We start from the raw sequence: 17,334 nt of genomic DNA on the forward strand, positions 1-17,334 counted from the left end.
GGGTTAATTGTGTTGTGCAACTGTTGCCACGTTGCATCTCCAGCGCCGACTGTGAGTTCCATCTCATTGTCACAGTTCTCCTTAAACTCCTACTCCTCAGCCCCTCCCTCCCGGACTCCTGGGAGTCATTGCTTTGTACGATTCGGTGCCTCCTATAAATGCAGTTGTAATCCATTGCCCCTCGTGCTCTTGCTGATTTGAGTTCACTTGGAATAAGGTCTTCAGGGTTTATCCACCCTGTGGCCAAAGCCCTCTCCTGTTGAGCTGTACCCCTGTATCTGCGGCCTTCTTACTTTTTCTTTGAGACGAGGTCTCGCATGGTTGTCCAGGCAGAAAGTCATGAACTTGTGATCCTCCTGCCTCAGTCTCTGGAGGAGCAGAATTGCTTTCTTTTTTTTGAGACTGAATACTATCCCGAAGCTTGTTCACTCTTGGGCTTCTTCTGCCGTAGTGACTCATGGTGCACACATGGGGAACTCCTGCTGGGGTACCCGCTCTTCCTGCTGGAGAAGTGAAGCCTGGTTAAATTCTGAGAAACTCCTTCCTGAGCCATTTTCCATGATGGTGGTGTCCTCACACAGTCCCTCATACACCCTCACACACGTCTGTCTCTTCCTCATCCTTGCCAATGCTCTCGTTCCCTCCATCTTTGCCGCCCCCTCCCCCCTGATACCACTGAATTTGCATAAGCAGAACAGACTTCCTTCTTCAGCTCTGTTGGGATTGAGGGAAGACTGTTGGGTCTGCAGGGATTCAGGAGGCGGAGCACTGCAGGTGGGGAGCTGGAGAGCTCAGAGCTCGCTTAGCTCCTGAATGCAAATAGGTTTCGTGTGGTTAATAGCGGGGAGACCACACCTGTGTCAATTCTGTTGCCCTGGCCAGTGTTTTGGGTATGGGATTTTTTTTTTTAGAAAAAGAGGTTTATTATTTTATGTGTATGAGTGTTTTGTTTGCAGGTATGCATTGTGTGCACTGTGTGTCTATCTGGTGCCCAAGCAGTCGAGGTAGGGTCCACTGGGACTGGATACAGATGGTTGTGAACTGCCATGTGGGTGCAGGGAACGGAACCCAGGTCCTCTCGAAGAGCAGCTAGTGTAAGTTCTCCAGTTCCAGCGCCTCCTTTTGACACAGGGTTTCACTAGGTAGTCCAGGGCTGAGAAGTAAGTCCTCAAGGAAGGGGAATTCTTAGTCCCTTAAGGGCATGGTGAACTAGCCCCCTGCCTCCTCTATGGAGTTGTGGATGTGGGGGGTACAGACCCAAGGAATTTTCATTCTGACATATCCTTGGGAAGTGACTTTGGATTCCCAAACGGCCTCAGGAAGCAGACCCCTTCAGCTACACAGTGGATGCAGGAGTTGCTGAGTACGTGGGCCCTTTAGTTAGTCACAGATATAGTGGATGGCCCAGGACCTCCAACACAGTGGCTGTGTGTCTGGTTGGCTGCTGGTGTGCTGAGCCACACAGATATAGAACATATACATCACCCTAGCAAGTTCTGTGAGGTTAGCCAGGCTTGGTGATGCATATCTGTCGTTCTCGCCCTTAGGATGCTGAGGACTATGTGGTGAGAGCCTGTCTCAATGCACAGACACACACAGACACAGAGACACACGCACAGACACACACACAGACACAGAGACACACACAGACACACACACAGACACAGACACACACAGGTACAAACACACATATAGACACACACAGACACGCATAGAGACACAGACACATGTACACAGACACACACATAGAGAGACACACACACAAACACACACTTACACACATGGTTGTGGAAAGAGGGGGAGACAGGAACAGACAGACAACAAGCAGTACTCCAAAGCTACAGAGAAACCCTGTCTCAATACATATATAACTGCTTGTGTGATATTGGGGTAATTGATTATTTTTCCTCAGTTTCCCTATCTATAAAGAGCCACGATATCATCCAGGCTGGATGTTGGTTTATGGGATTCAGTGAGGTCACATGGCAAAGGGCCTGGACAGGGCTTGGCTTACAGAACACACTCCACATTAAATCTCTATTGTCATCATCATCATAAAAAGCTGTGGGCAAGAGGTTGTTTAGCATCAGGACGGCAGGCAGATTCCAGGGTCTCCACTGGGGATGGCTACTCAAGGATTGGCCTTGAAGAATCCCAGGACCCAGCTTGGCCTTCTGGTGATCTGCATGGTTGATGATGTCTGCATGGATGGGGTGTCAGCTGTCCCTTGGGGGAAGTTTGTCTGTTATTTTTTGTTTGTTCGTTTTTTTAAGTTCCCAAAACACTGGTTTCCAGTTGAGCCCTAGGATGGAATCTGAGTTATTGGTTTGTGTCCAGGAAGCAGATACTGGGGACTGAGAAGAGACTGATGGCAACAGGCTGGCTCTCCCTCTGGAATGAGGGTCCAGAGAGTCAAGTCTCCTTTGTATGCTTGGACCTGTCACTGTGTCCTGGGGGCCCCTGGCATGGGATGGGCCTGTGAGGAAGACGTTTTCTCCATCTCCTGGGAGTGACAGAGGCAGATGCAGCTAAGAGAGTTGCTGCCTTCCCTCCTCCTAACTGCTGGGAAGTGCTTGGACTGGATGTGTATTGTTGGAGGTGGGGGAGGGGAGGGAGTTCTGGAAGGGGCCTCAGTTGTTCCTAGCATGAAGAATCTGAAGGAGCCATTTGGCCAGTGCCTCTGTTGTCTGAAGTGGTGCCTTTGGATAGGTGTCGGGTTGAAGTGTTTGGGTTCAATGTCCCGGAAGCTCAGGCCCCCTGCACCTGCTCTGTGAGTCAGACCCTAAGCAGCTGCCTTGACTCTTGGGTCCCCTCCTTATTCTCAGCTTCCAGATGTGGGCATTTCCTTTCCTGGGCTCCTCCTGGGGACCTCTGACTTCTTCCTCTTTCACCTGTGTGGTCTCAATTTTTCTCTCCTATGTCTTGCCGTATGTCTGTCACCTGCTGTTTCCCTGTCTTCATCCTGCCCTGGCCAAAGGGTGTGTCACTTACCCTGCGAGACATCTTCTGTAGTCCACTGGGGGTGTCCAGTGGTGGGAACCTGCGCGGGTCTCTGCAAACAACACAGCCAGCAGCATCGATCCACGTGAGGCAAGAAGGAAGTCCAGTTCTGCAGGTCTCAGTAGCTTGTGCCTGTTCAAACGTTGAGAGTCTAACACCAGGCAGTTTATTTTAGGCATATTTACATACAGCACAATTTGGTAAAAAGATTCCTGGTGATAAATAACTCAGTCCCGTGTGTATGGTACAGCTTAAGGCATGGCCACATTGGAAAAGCACATGTGTCCCCTTCCAGAGTGATGGATTTCATCAATTGAGGAACAAAGCTTAAGATAAGGGTTTGGAGAGATGACGGAGATACACATCTGGGTCTGGGGAGCCAGGTGTGGCCTGCCGTACAGGCGGTGCAGAGGTCACCGGGCTGTGAACCACTCCCAGCCTTCTGGGCAGAAAACAGGTTATCCATCTCTTCTCTTGAAGAGTCAGCCCTGTGTGTTAACATTCCTGGATCCCCTAGTTCTTCTCTGTGTGCACAAGGACCTCATGCATGTGCACTGTCGCCTTGAGCGCTGTTTGTGCTGGAGGGGAGGGCAGCACCGTGCAGGCCGGGCCTGATGGAAGCGGTGGGAAGGAGTCGGGCGGAGGCTGCAGCAGTGAATGAAATCACACACATGGCTCTCTTCGGAATATTAGGACAAAGGCCATGCTGACAGTATGGGGACACTGGTGCACTGTCTGCCCACACCTGGGGCAGGGTCCTTCTTTGAGAGTGCAGCCCTCTCTAGATCTGCTGGATGTTTGAGTCTCTGGCCAGAAAGACCCATCTGTCACCCTCATCTCTGGTGTCCAGAAGGTCACCGATTGTGGCTGTCCTGGGTGGCCTGGGTTGCAATGACTCTGATCTGATACCTACTCAGACAGCAGGCCTCTCTGAGCTTCAGTTTCCCCTGTGGAGATGACTCTAAGGCTGCCTCATGAGGCCTTAGAAGCTGGAGAATACGTAGCTGGACCTCAGGAAGCAGAGCCCCACCCACATGGGCCCCATCAGCATCACCTTCATTGTTCCCGCTTCCTCTTTAACCCTTGCTCTCCTCTTTACTAGAAACTTCCAGAAGCTCACGAGCAGCTCCTGGAGATTCCACTCTCAGGTGTTCTGGCTTGATGACTGTTGTAGAATTTGGTTTGGGTTTAGGCTGGCACTGTCTACCCCCATCCCCCTCCATCCTCTTGAGCCACGGCCCCCACCTACTCTGAAGCCTGGGTCCAGAACTTGGTGTTTTGTTTGTGTGTCTAGGTATAGGTGAGTAGGGTAGGGAGGAGCCACGGCTTGGGTGAGGATGACGACGAACTTCCCGGCACATAGCAGTACTGTCTGTCTTTACGTTTGCCCCTTTCTGGTTTACTTTACTTTGAAACCCCATGAGCCTTGTTTCTGAGCTTCTTCGGTTGCCTGGTGCTCATAGTGTTGTGCCCATATCGGGTCTCCTCCAGGACTTGCGTCCAGAGCTGTCTCCTACCACATGACTCTTGTCTTCCACCTTCACCAAGGGGTCGGGACCGGCCTCTCCAGACTGTCCCTTCCTTCCGGCCCCCTTGTATCTTATTTCTTTTCCTTTTTCTTTTTGGTTTTCCGAGGCAGGGTTTCTCTGTAGCTTTGGAGCCTGCCCTGGAACTAGCTCTTGTAGACTAAGCTGACCTCGAACTCAGAGATCCTCCTGCCTCTGCCTCCCAAGTGCTGGGATCGCCCAGCATAGTATCTTATTTAATTCTCATGGAGGGGTGTCAAGGTGGGTGTCGATGGGGTTGCGCCACCCTTCCCACCTACCCCCGAGGCTGATGAACCCGAGGTCTTCTCTTTGCAGCATCAGCCTCCGAGAGCTGAAAGCCATCTTGCCCCTGGTCAACTTCAAAGTGAGCAGCGTCAAGTTCCTCAAGGACAAGCTGGTGGTGAGTACCGAAGCTCAGCCGGGGAACTCGAACTCAGACCCGCTTAGTGCCTCATTCAGAGACCCATGCTGGCCTGGGGCTCTGTGGATTGGCACCCAGTCAAGTCCAGTGCCTCTGGAGCGCATCAACCCCGGCCCAGCCAGTGGAGCCCCGTGGCTGTCGGAGGGTCCTTCTGAGGACTTGCCGAGGACGGAGCGAGCGGAGCCTAGCTTGCTGGACTGTGGGACTTGGAAGATCTGTGTGTTTCTGTCCCCACTAGTCTGTCTGTCACCATTCCCAGGACCTTCCCACAGCCTCTTACCTTTGTAACAGGAACACACAGGCCCACTGTAAAATGCTGTGGCAGATGCCTTCTAGCGGGTACCAGAGGTATCTGCTATCGTGTTTTGTATTCTCATTAGACTCTTTTTTTGTCCTCTTTCTCCGACGACTTGTTCTTCCAACTGTCTGTCCTTCCTTCCCCCATCCCTGAAGTTTGCTGTGTTCTTCTGCACTGGAGAGGTGGGTGGGGCAGCCGGTGGAGTCTCTCTGCCCCTTGAATGCTGGGATGCAGTGGGGCAGGGCTGGATGGAGCTGGTGCATCTTTCCCACCGCAGACAGATGCTGTCAGGGAATGCACACAGGAGCCCCCTCAGGAGGCTCACTTAGCGTGTTTGTGTCAGCTGCCATTCATGGGATTCCCCTTACTAGACAACTGCATTCCTTTGGGTACCAGTGAGCTCCTGGGACAGCAGGCCATTTGATGCAAACTGTGCTATCCTCGGGCCTGTTCTCCATTCATTACAGCAGAAAGCGGATCTGAGAGATTGAGAGGGAGAAGAGATAAATGTCGTCAATCCCTATACGATTCTCAATCTTGCTTTCTTTAAATTCAGTTTTAAATTATGTGTGGGTATGTACGTGAAGACAGAGGCATTGGGGTCCCTTGGAGGTGCAGTTGCAGTAGTTGTGAAAACCACTTGATGTGGGTGCTGGGAACTGTACTTGGGTCCTTTGCAAGAACAATACATGCTGTTAACCACTGAGCAGCAGCCTCATCCGTGCGGTCTTGCTTTCTCAAGCAGTTGAAGAGCCAGGCATTTTGAAGATACTACCTTGGTTTCTGAGACATCCTATGAGGGCGGCGGTAGGGCTGCCATTTTACAAATGAAGAAACCACGAGTCTAAAAGTCTAGTGAGTTGATTAAAGCCGTAAAACAACTAATTAAGGTTGACCTCTGACTCCTGACTGAGTGAGTTAGGTTTTTTTAAATACATTTTTCTTAGGGATAGGATGATGGCTCAGCCAGTCAATTCCTCGAGGACTTGAGTTCAAGTCTCAGAACTCATGTCAAAGGAGCTAGGTTTTGAGGGGGTGATAGGGCCCAGAGAGTGGAAGTGCCCACCTTGTAAGCTTGGCAGCCAGCGTTCGATCCCTAGAGCCCCTGTGAAGGAGGAAGGAGAGAGCTGATTTTGTAACATTGTCCTCCGACCTCTACACACACTGTGGCATCCTGCCCGTACCACACATGTGTGTACACACATAGTAGGCATGGTTGGCGTGTTCTTGTCATTCCTATGCTGGAGGGACTGAGAAAGATGGATCTGTGGAACCTGCTGGCCAGGTGGCCTGTCATTCTTGGTGTGTTTCAGGCCAGTGAGAAGCCTTGTTTAAAAAAAAAAAAGACGACACAAAAAGCCACAACAAAAACAACCCCCCAAAGTCACAAAGAAACCACCCCAAAATGGTAGATGCTGGTTGAGGAATGACAACTGAGGTTTTCCTTTAGCCTTCACACACACACACACACACACACACACACACACACACACACACACATACACACACACACACGCAGATACACACATATACAGCCACATGCACAGATACACACATACACACATATACAGCCACATACACAGATATGCACATATAGACACATACACATGTCCACACACAAGCACACACACACATATACAGCCACATGCACAGATACACACATACACATGCATACACATGTCCACACACAGGCACACACATGCACTTCCACTCCAACACAGACACACACACACAGACACACAGACACACACACACACACACATTTTCTGCCTTAACATATACACGTTAGTCAGAAATGTGTACTTGATCAGTATATTTGAATTTGGCAATCTAAAAGAAAGTATCTCCTCCCCTCTAAAAAAGGGAGTCATCCCATATGGCTCTTGGAAAACTGGCCAAGACTCTTCCCTCCTGGGGTTCCCTGGGACTCAAGGGTAGGCACCCTCTATATTCTTCCAGGCAGGAGACTGGGGAATCACCGTCATTTGGGGCTCAGAGGAGGGCAGGTTGACTCCAGCCGCTCTGTGTCCAGAGGGTGAAGGGAAGAGGGCAGAGGTGTGATGGTGGATACCTAGCTGTATGCAATCACTTTTGCCTTTTATCTTACAGGAAATCGGTGCACAGAAAGATGAGCTCAGTTTTGAACAGTTCCATCTCTTCTATAAAAAGCTCATGTTTGACCAGCAAAAATCGGTAAGAGGACTCTCTCGTCTTGTGTTTCTGAGTCGGATGCAGAGCTGAGAAGCCCACAGGAAGGGTTCTGCTTCCCACTGAGTCAAAGAAGCACAGATGAGCGTGACGGTGGATGACTTTAGGAGGCTGGCAAATTGTCTTAACCATGCAGAGCTGTGGGGACAGTATGGGGGTGGGTGGGGCTTGCTGACCTTCCTGGAGGGAATTCTATGGTCATAAATTTGATCAGAACTTTGAAGTGTATGAAAAGAAAACAGTATAACTCACACAGCAACACCAAGCCATTCTGGAAGGGAATCCAGCAAGTTATTCATAGCCATCTCTGGGTTTTATATGTTCATTGCTTTAGTTATTTTTGAGACAGGATCCCTTATAGTCCAGGCTGGCCTCAAACTTGCCCTGCAAAGTTGGCTTTGAATTTCCAATCCTCCCGCCTCCAGCCCATGAGTGCTGGGATTATAGAATGAGTTGACAGGGTCAGATTATAGAATCAGGGTGACCCAGGGCTTTGTACATGGTAGGCAGGTAGTCTAGCCACAGAGCCGGCCTCCGACTTCTCCTTTTCTTACGTGGATGCATCAGGCTGTTTTAAAATTAAGATACACTTTCGTTTGGATCCGAAGATGGCATTTGGTAACTCAGTTTTGCTGAAGCCACTAGATTGCTTATTAGGCCTAACTAACACTGGCTAAATTCTAGGGCCCTGCTGCGTGACCTCCATGGAGGCTCCACCTAGATGAGCTTTGTGTCTTTGAGACATGAGAGCCACATTCGTCTCTCCTCGTCTGGGAGGTTGTGAGTGGTGTTCTTTGGGTGAAACACAGGATTAGTAACCATCTCATCCATGTTTGCGTGTGTGTTAGTCAGTTCTCTTCCCATCTTTGTGTGGCTTCTGGGGACTGAACTCGGTCTAGAGGGTTGCATGGCTTGCTAGTTTGGCTCTTCATCGGGTTTGTTTGGCAATTGTGATGGATCACTGAGAGAAGTCAGGGTAGGAACCTTGGAGGAAAGCTGCTTACTGGCTAACTCCCCATGTTCAGCTATCCGTACACAGCTCGGGTCCTTGTGGTACCTTTCGTGGTGGATTGGGCACTCCAACATCAACTAGAGTCTTAGTCACTGTTCTGTTGCTGTGGAGAGACTCCATAGGCAAGACAACAACACTTATTTATTTATTTTGTTTTTCGAGACAGGGTTTCTCTGTAGCTTTGGAGCCTGCCCTGGAACTAGCTCTTGTAGACCAGGCTGGTCTCTAACTCACAGAGATCCGCCTGCCTCTGCCTCCTGAGTGCTGGGATTAAAGGCGTGCACCACCACCGCCTGGCTTGACAATACTTATTTTAAAAACAAGCCTTTCCTTGGGGTCTTGCTTAGAGTTTCAGACTATCAGTCCATTATAGTATGGTGGGGAGCATGGCAGCAGGAAGGAACGCGGACTGGCAAAGCCCATGGCCAGTGACACACTTCCTCCAATGAGGCCACACCTGCTCTCACAAGGCCACACCTCCTAGTCCTTACGGTCAGTTATCCAACTGGGGACCAAACATGCAAAAATATGAATCTCTAGGGGCATTTTTATTCAAACCAGCACATTCCACTCCCTAGCCACCATAGACATGCAGCCATTTCATAACACAATGACAGTGTGTGTGTGTGAGCGTTGATGGTGACAGCTGCCATCTTAGATAATTGGCCCAGACTATGCAAAGCTCCATTCGTTCAAGCTGTGGGGCTGGAGCTGGAGAGTTCGGTGGTTATGAAGGCCCAGGGCACTTGGAGAGGAGTTCAGTTTCCAGCACCCACAGAGGGATGGTGTGCAACCACCTGGAACTCCAGCTCTGGGGGCTACAGTGCCCTCTTCTGGCCGCCAATGACACCTGCAGTCATGCACATATACCCACACACAGACAAACACACATGAATAGAAAGAAAAATGAACAAATAACTAGTTGTCAGTTTTACCATAGTGTTTCTAGAAAGTTCAGAATGCTGTCTGTTGGGCATATAGAGGCAAAACCTGAGAATAAGGTCTGCCCCACAGCTGCTTCACCTGCCAGTGGGGGTGGGAGTGGGTGGGATCGAATTACACATGAACTATATTTATTTCTTTTCTCTCTCATTGGTGCTGGGACCAAACCAAGGACCACATGTACACAACACATGCCCTTTGCCACTGTCTCCCATGTTCCCAGTAGGATGTCCCATTAAGGACACTTAAGGTCCTTTTCTGTCTTAGTTACTAGGCAATCTTGGTCTTATTCCCCAGCCCAAGGTGTATTTCAATTTTAGATTATTTCTTGTTGAAGTGACCTTACTATGTAGCCCAGGCTGTCTTAGACCTTGCTGTGTGGCCCAGGTTGGCCTCAAATGAACTCTTCTCCTATTTCAGCTTCCTCAATGCCACTACACTCGGCCATAGCCTGAATATTTTATTACAACTCTTTTTATTTAAAGTGTGTGTGTGTGTGTGTGTGTGCATGCGCATGCAAGCGTGCCCCTGCCTGTGAAAGGAGAGAAGGGGAGAAAGAGGGAGACAGAGGGAGAGGACTGGGAGAAAGGGAGGGAGAAAGAAAGGTGTAGGGGAGGAAGGGGGAAGGAAATACTGTTTGCTATGAGTGTTACGCTCCCTCTTCTCCCTGGGATGTGCTAGGTGGAACCCTGTGGAAACATCCGTGTCGAAGACTGCCCTCTGGTGTTCAGAAGACCACACTGAGCCTGATTCTGCCAGGGTTTAAGCATTCGAAAATTAACAGCCTTCATTTAAAGCCCAGAGTTTTGGCTCCTCCTCCTCCTCCTCCTCCTCCTCCTCCTCCTCCTCCTCCTCCTCCTCCTCTTCCTCCTCCTCCTCCTCTAACTCCTCTTCCTCCTCCTCCTCCTCTAACTCCTCTTCCTCTTCATCCTCCTACCCCTCCTCCCTCTCCTCCTTTTTCATTTTTGTTTTTTCAAGCCAGGGTTTCTCTATGTAGCCCTGGCTGTCCTGGAACTCTGTAGAGCAGGCTGGCCTCAAATCAGAGATCCGCCTGCCTCTGCCTCCCAGGTGTTGGGATTAAAGGCGTGCACCACCATTACCCTGCAGATTTTTGGCTTCTTAGAACCTTCCCCCACCCCCTCGTCCATATTGGGATCTGTCCATTCTTGGGTCCACAGTTCCCTGTAGCATCCCATGGAAGGGAATGGATGGCTGTCATCTTCCCAGGCTGGCCCAGCAGTCTCTCTCAATTTATGTTCACAGACAGCTGTAATCGCCCCATAGGTAGGGTGATACGCCACAGTCCAGCTGCTGTATTTTGTAACTCCGTGGTTTTAGAATTTGAATGATGCCAGCTCAACCTATACTGGCTTGCCGAACCATCCTGCTTCTGTACAGTCAATGCCTCCTCCAACTGCTAGCAGATCGTTCTGGCTCCTGAGCTCCGGGGATGGGGTAGGGGAGTTGTATTTCCTGGAGTTGTTATGGAGACCTATGATCCTCACTTCTACATCTAGGGAACGGGTACTTGATCATTCCTCAGCCAAATGGTTTCTAGCTTTTAGTTGCCTGTTCTTCCTTGTCTTAGGGCTTAACGTTGGGAGGCTGGGCAGCAGCAGGAAGATACACTCCTACAGCTAGGTCTTAGTAACGTGAGCAGAGCTGTCAGCTGACAGTTCCTTAGGTGGGTCACATGACAGCACAGTGCTGAGCCTGTTACATTTCCATCCTTCTGGGGGTGCTGTGGAAGGTTAGATGTGGGGACCAAAGCTCAGAGTGGTGCTTTGCTGGAGGACGTGTGCCCCTGGCACATTTCCCAACTGACTCTGATGCCCAGCCACTGATGCTTCCTGTTAATTCTTTTTTTTTTTTTTTTTTTTTTTGGTTTTTCGAGACAAGGTTTCTCTGTGGCTTTGGAGCCTGTCCTGGAACTAGCTCTGTAGACCAGGCTGGTCTCGAACTCACAGAGATCCGCCTGCCTCTGCCTCCCGAGTGCTGGGATTAAAGGCGTGCGCCACCATCGCCCGGCTCCTGTTAATTCTTAAACATCAGTGGTGAAAATTGCTTCACTGAGAGGGCTCTGTGGGTAGAGGGGTTTGCTGCCAAGCCTGACGACCTGAGTTTGATTCCTGGGACCCGCACGGTAGAAGGCGTGAGCTGAGTCCTGCTCGATGTCCTCTGACCACACGTGTGCTCCATGGCTTTGTTACTTCATTTGTGCCCTTTCTTTCCCTTCATCTTCCTTCTTCTTCTCCTTCCTCCCTCCCACTTCCTCTTCCTCTTTGTCTTTTGAGGTGTAGTCTTACTATGTAGCCCAGGCTGGCCTTAAAGTCAAGATCCTCTGTCTCATCCTCCCCAGACACATGCTCCACCCCCGCCACTCATTTCCTTCTTGTAATTTTTTTAATAATGTAACTTTTTCTTTATTATTATTTAGACTTATTGTATTTTATATGTTTGAGTCTTTTTATTGCATGTGTGTGCCCGGTGCCTGTGGTGTCCAGAAGGTGTTGGATCTTTTGGAATTGGAGTTACAGATGGCTGTGAGCTGCCATGTTGGTGCTGGGAACTGAACCCAGATCCTCTGTAGGAACAACAAACGCTCCAAACTGCTGAGCCATCTCTCCAGCCCATTGATAACTTTGGAACAGAAGTCTTGATACCATGCGGAGCTTGGTGTGATACTCTTGTTTTCTGCCTGTTTCTCATTTCAGATACTTGATGAATTCAAAAAGGACTCCTCCGTGTTCATCCTTGGGTGAGATTCCTCTGACGCTTTGCTGTCCAGGGCTGTGTCCGTGTGCCAAGCTGGCCTCTGGTGGTGGTGGAGGTAGTGGGTGGGTGCCGTGTGCGGTTACTGACCCCGGGTTTGTAGCACAGTGTGGGTGAGTGAACAGCATCCGTGGGATGTGGAGTGTTGTGAGGAAGGTCTAGGAGTTTCTGAAGAGAGAACTGGGAGCCTCAGGCTTCCTTCCTGAAGCTTCAGGGAATGTGACAAGCCAATAGGGTTCTTTTTTCCCCTTGCCCTCCCCTTCGCTCCCCTCTCCTCCCTTTCCTTCTCTCCCCTCCCCTCTCCTGTCTCTCCTTTCTCCTCCCCTCCCTTTCCTTCTCTCCCCTCTGCTCCCCTCCCCTCTCCTGTCTCTCCTTTCCCCTCCCCTCCCTTTCCTTCTCTCCCCTCTGCTTCCCTCCTCTCTACTGTGTCTCCTCTCCTCTTCCTTCCCTTTTCTTCTTTCCCCTCTCCTCCCCTCCCCTCCCTTCCTGTCTCTTCCCAGTGTGTCACTTCCTTGGCTCTTGCTGCTCTGGTCTCCGGGTTCTATCCATCTGAGGGCTCCTCAGACCTTCTATAGCTCTTGAATGCTGTCCATGATCTCTAAGAATGTCCTGTTGGGGTCTCTTTTTGAGCCTCTTCTGTCTCTGTTTCTAGATTAGTGGTGTGCTCAGAGCATGGGGCGGGGCCTCAGGGTGGAGATAGACCTTTTCTCACAAATGTCCTTCTTTCTAACCACCTTGTCACTTTCTCCGAGGGCAGGAACACAGACCGGCCTGATGCCTCTGCTGTCTACCTGCAGGACTTCCAGAGGTTTCTTTTACATGAACAACAGGTGAGAGGATTGCAAGATGTGGCGTCAGGGACACAGTGCTCTCTGGACACTTGCTGTCACAGCACAGCGGTGGCCTCCATGAGGTGGGGTGGGCCCCTATCAAGTTCCCCACCTCCTATGGCCACTTTCAGTGGCTGAGGGGACTCTGGCAGAGCAGGACAGGGGCTTGAGGGCTTGAACAAGACATCCCTCACCTGACTGGTGTCAGCTCTTCCCCTGAAGCCACCTCAGGAGTATCTTCCAGGGAGGCTATCCCTCCTGGGTGGGAGGACGTAACTAGACGGACCAAGCCTCGGGTCCTCTAGGGGATGAGATGGAAGTCCACAGAGGATGCCATCTGCGACACGCTGGCTCCCTGCGTTGAGGCAGTCACAGGAGTTTCCTGTTGGGATGTCATTATCTGATGGCGTGTGGTCACCCCCGTGTGTATGGACGTTCTTGGGTACCATGATGGTGCCTGGTAGACAGATGCTGTTAAATGTTCCCCTGTGATACACAGGATGACCCCGTGACCCCATACAGAAGGCCCACACTTCCACCAGCAGAAGTTTCTGTGGTCTTTCCCTGAGAGCACCGCCACCTGAACACAAGCCATGCCCGTGCCCATGAGCCTGTAGGGGACATTTGCAATCAAACCACGATATCGGCATAACTCACCATGCTCCCTGGGCTACTTCATGCTGACACCCAGAGAGTGTGACCTAGCCCAGAAAGTTCTTGCCAGACAGTGGTCTCCCATTCACAAGCTGGTGGTTGCTTTACTTTCATAGATGAAGTTTTATTGGGGTGCCGTCACTCTTATGGCCTGTATTGGGTCCGTGGCTGCTTTCACGCGGTGATGGCTGTTAAATGGTGACAGCAGGGAACACTGTGGTCCACACAGGAGGTGTTTGCTAACCTCTGGCCAAGGTCATGCTGGGATGGGGCTTTGGTGTGTGGGCCTGGATGGCTGGTAGATTGGAACTTGGATGATGGTTCAGTCTTTGGTTACCTTGACTACGTCCCGAGAAGGATGCCTGTTGCTTTGGTGATTTTGTGTTGTCTCTGTCGTCTTTAAGGAGCTATGGGCTCAGGATCTGAACAAAGTCCGGGAGCGGATGACCAAGTTCATTGACGACACCATGAGGGAAACCGCAGAGCCCTTCTTGTTTGTGGACGAGGTGAGTGGGCTAGGACTTGTCACGTGAGCAGTACCTATGTGCTCACCTGTTCCTTCCTGTGTCCCCTCAGAAGGTGTCATTGTCAGGTGCTCTGAGACAGACTTCTGGGGAGTGGTTTTTACAGGGTGGGGACTGTGCCCACCTTTCTCTTTCTTGATTCTCTCCTGGGGGGAGTTTATTGATTTCACCACTAGAGGGCATTCGCCACCAGGGAGAAACCAACCAAACAGCCCAAATGCTTAGATGGTTGGGCCTGGAAGTCATTTCTAAACAGCAGTTGACCTTGTACAGGTGGCAGAGGAGGGACAGAAGGGACACGGGTTCTCACCTGCCGGGTGGGGCAGTCTGATTTATAGCAGTGAAATGTACTTCTGAGTCAGTCAGTGTTTCTGAGGTTTCTTTTTTTAAATGTTAGGAGTGGGTAGATGGGAAAGTTCCTGGGCCCCTTCTCTGCCTCTTTGTGTTAGCAGTAGTAGAACCCAGGGCCTTTGGCATGCTAGCAGGTGATCTACCGCAGACCTATACCCCAGGACCTGTTCATTTTGTCCCCCCACTCTTGTGTGTGTGTAGGTGTTGGTTCTTGTCTGCCACCTTATTTGAAGCAGGGTCTCCATGGCTGCTGCATACGCCAGGTTGACTGGCCCTGAAGCTCCTGGGGGTCTCTTGTTTCCAGTTCACACCGCAGTGGAGGAACACGGAGGTTACAGCATGTACTGCCGCACCCAGCTTTCATGTGGGTTCTGGGGTTCAAACCCATGAAACATTCTTAACCCATAGTTCACCCACGAAGTCATCTAGCCAGCCCCACCCCCTCTCCCTTTCTCTCTCTCTCTCTCTCTCCCTCCCTCTCCCTTTCTCTCCCTCTCTCTCCCTCCCTCTCTCTTTCTCTTTCTTTCTAAGGTGCTAAGAGTTGGGATAGGAAATTCGGTTCCCTCTTCTCTGTTCAGTAGCCCACATTTTTTAACCCAAGGCTTCAGAGTCATTAGCCAAGCGCTCTGCCACCAACTCATCCCTCAGGTCCCCTTATACTTTTCATTTTGAGGCAGGTTCTCAGTAAGTTGTTCATGCTGGATTTGAACTCATGGTAGCCCAGAGAAGCCTTGACTCTGTGATCCTCCTGCTTCATCCTTTTGAGTATCTGGACCAACAGACTTGGGCCCCTAGGCCCGGCATCTTTCCACCCCTTGACATTCACATGTCTGTAATTGTGTCTCTGATGCTGAGCGTCGGACTCACCCATGGTTAGTCGCTGATATGATGTGACACTCCCATGTGGGCAGCTGGTGTTTTGGCAGCAGTGGACATTTTGGGATACACATGGAAAAGGGAAATAAATGATCTGTAGGTCTGTGAAGGGTTTACGTTGAGAAGGAGGGATGCAAACTGAATCATCTGTACTGAAACCATGGGAACATGAGGTCTGTGGACCAGCTATTGGTCCCATATGTCCAAGTTGACCGATGCATGAATACTAGCTAGAAACAGGCAGACTCTGAGTCTCCTGTCCCACCATGTCTCCACCCTGGTGTCTCTTTCAGTTCCTCACGTACCTGTTTTCACGGGAGAACAGCATCTGGGATGAGAAGTATGACGTGGTGGACATGCAAGACATGAACAACCCCTTGTCGCATTACTGGATCTCCTCTTCCCACAACACGTGAGTTTCTGGGTGAGCCCAGGCTGGTCCCGCAGCACTGAGAGTGATCCAGTAAGCTGGTGCCCCGTGCACAGCCCCGACAGAGCTGGCTGTGAAGGGATGGGGAGGGAGGACCACATTGTTTAGAGGGGTCAGGAGAGGGGTAGGAGAACACAGCTCTCTTTCCAGCAGTATTGGGATGATAATGCGTCCTCTATGGCCTTCTAAAGCAAGTTCGCAAAGTTGGCTTTCTATGATTCGATCATCCTGCCATGGAAGCGTTCATTCAGCCAGGGAGCCGGTGTTTGTAGAACATCTACCCTGGGCCAGGCTCTCTGCTTACCAGGAGTGAGAATTCCTCAGTGGAGGAGGCAGGGGCAGTCACATTCTCAGGTCACATTCTCGGAGAGGAAGGCACTCACTGAGTGTCACCTCCGAGCACGGGATGGTGGCTGGACAGAGGGCCTGACGAGGAGAGTTTTATCCCCAGAGCTGCATGGGCAGAGGTCCTGGAGCAGGAGCAGAGGGGAGGCATTTCTGAGGCTGGAGTGGAGAGGCTGGGAGGGGAGTGGCCGGAAAGACGGCCAACCTGAGCAGAAGTCTGTAAGTCACAGGGCAGCAGGGACCCTCCGGCCACTTCAGCCAGAGAGTGACATGCTCTCATTCACTTCTTCGGATAATTCTGCTGATTGGAAAAGAGGAGGGTGAATCGAGGGAGTGAAGGGATGTTGCCTTCTGACATCATTTCCGTATGAGGGTGGAGTCTTTGACTTTAGGTTGGAAAGTGCTATTGACGGGCACCTCCCTAAGTATCTTTCGGGGCAGACGGGCATGAGCCAGACCTGCAGTGCACCATCCCCTAGGTATTTGGGAAGGGAACTCTTTTCCAGGGGAACGGGTAGGTGGTACGTCTTGAGTTCATCTTAGGACAGTAGATTCTCCAAGCCTAGAGAGAGCTAAGGAACATCCCGAGAGGGAGGGCGGCATGGGGAGAAGGCAAGAATACAACAATTTGTATCTGTCAAAACCTCAAAAACAATGCTAAATAACCTAAGCAATAAATGGGCTAACAAAAGACTGGATAAAGAAAATGTAATTTGTATGTTGTGTGTGTGTCTGTGTGTGTGTACCATGTATATCCAATAGAATTTTACAAAGCTGTAAAGGAAATGAAATCATTTATTACATTTGTGAAAAAATGGATGGAACCATAAATCATTATGTTGAATGAAATAAATCAGACTCAGAAACATGACTGTTTGTTTTTAAAAAAAAAACAACAACAACCCTATTTTATGGCAGTTTTTGTTGACTAGGTTCCTGGCACCATACATTCTACCAGGAGTTGTTGAGCCTCCTGCCCATGCTGGCCTTGAGCCTCAGGGATGCATGGAGCTAGGGTTCATTTCTTTGGCACCCAGAGCCTAGTGGGCAGTGACAGGGCCACAGCTTACTCTATGCTTCCCCATTGCTCCTGACATGCTCAGCCCAGGTCTCCAAGAAGGAAC

The 17,334-nt window shown here is 50.5% G+C and overlaps 1 protein-coding gene across 1 annotated transcript in view; it reads left to right on the forward strand.

The window, feature by feature from the left end:
- Plcg2 (phospholipase C gamma 2) overlaps positions 1-17,334 on the forward strand; it is a 123,228-nt gene that overhangs the window by 57,485 nt on the left and 48,409 nt on the right. Inside the window, exons 6-11 of the mRNA XM_075977421.1 lie at positions 4,863-4,947; positions 7,376-7,459; positions 12,143-12,186; positions 12,958-13,030; positions 14,089-14,190; positions 15,729-15,847. Coding sequence (XP_075833536.1) covers positions 4,863-4,947; positions 7,376-7,459; positions 12,143-12,186; positions 12,958-13,030; positions 14,089-14,190; positions 15,729-15,847 — 507 coding nt within the window. The remainder of the gene's footprint in view (positions 1-4,862; positions 4,948-7,375; positions 7,460-12,142; positions 12,187-12,957; positions 13,031-14,088; positions 14,191-15,728; positions 15,848-17,334) is intronic.

Source organism: Microtus pennsylvanicus, chromosome 6 (genome assembly GCF_037038515.1).
Source record: "Microtus pennsylvanicus isolate mMicPen1 chromosome 6, mMicPen1.hap1, whole genome shotgun sequence".
Lineage (NCBI taxonomy): Eukaryota > Metazoa > Chordata > Mammalia > Rodentia > Cricetidae > Microtus > Microtus pennsylvanicus.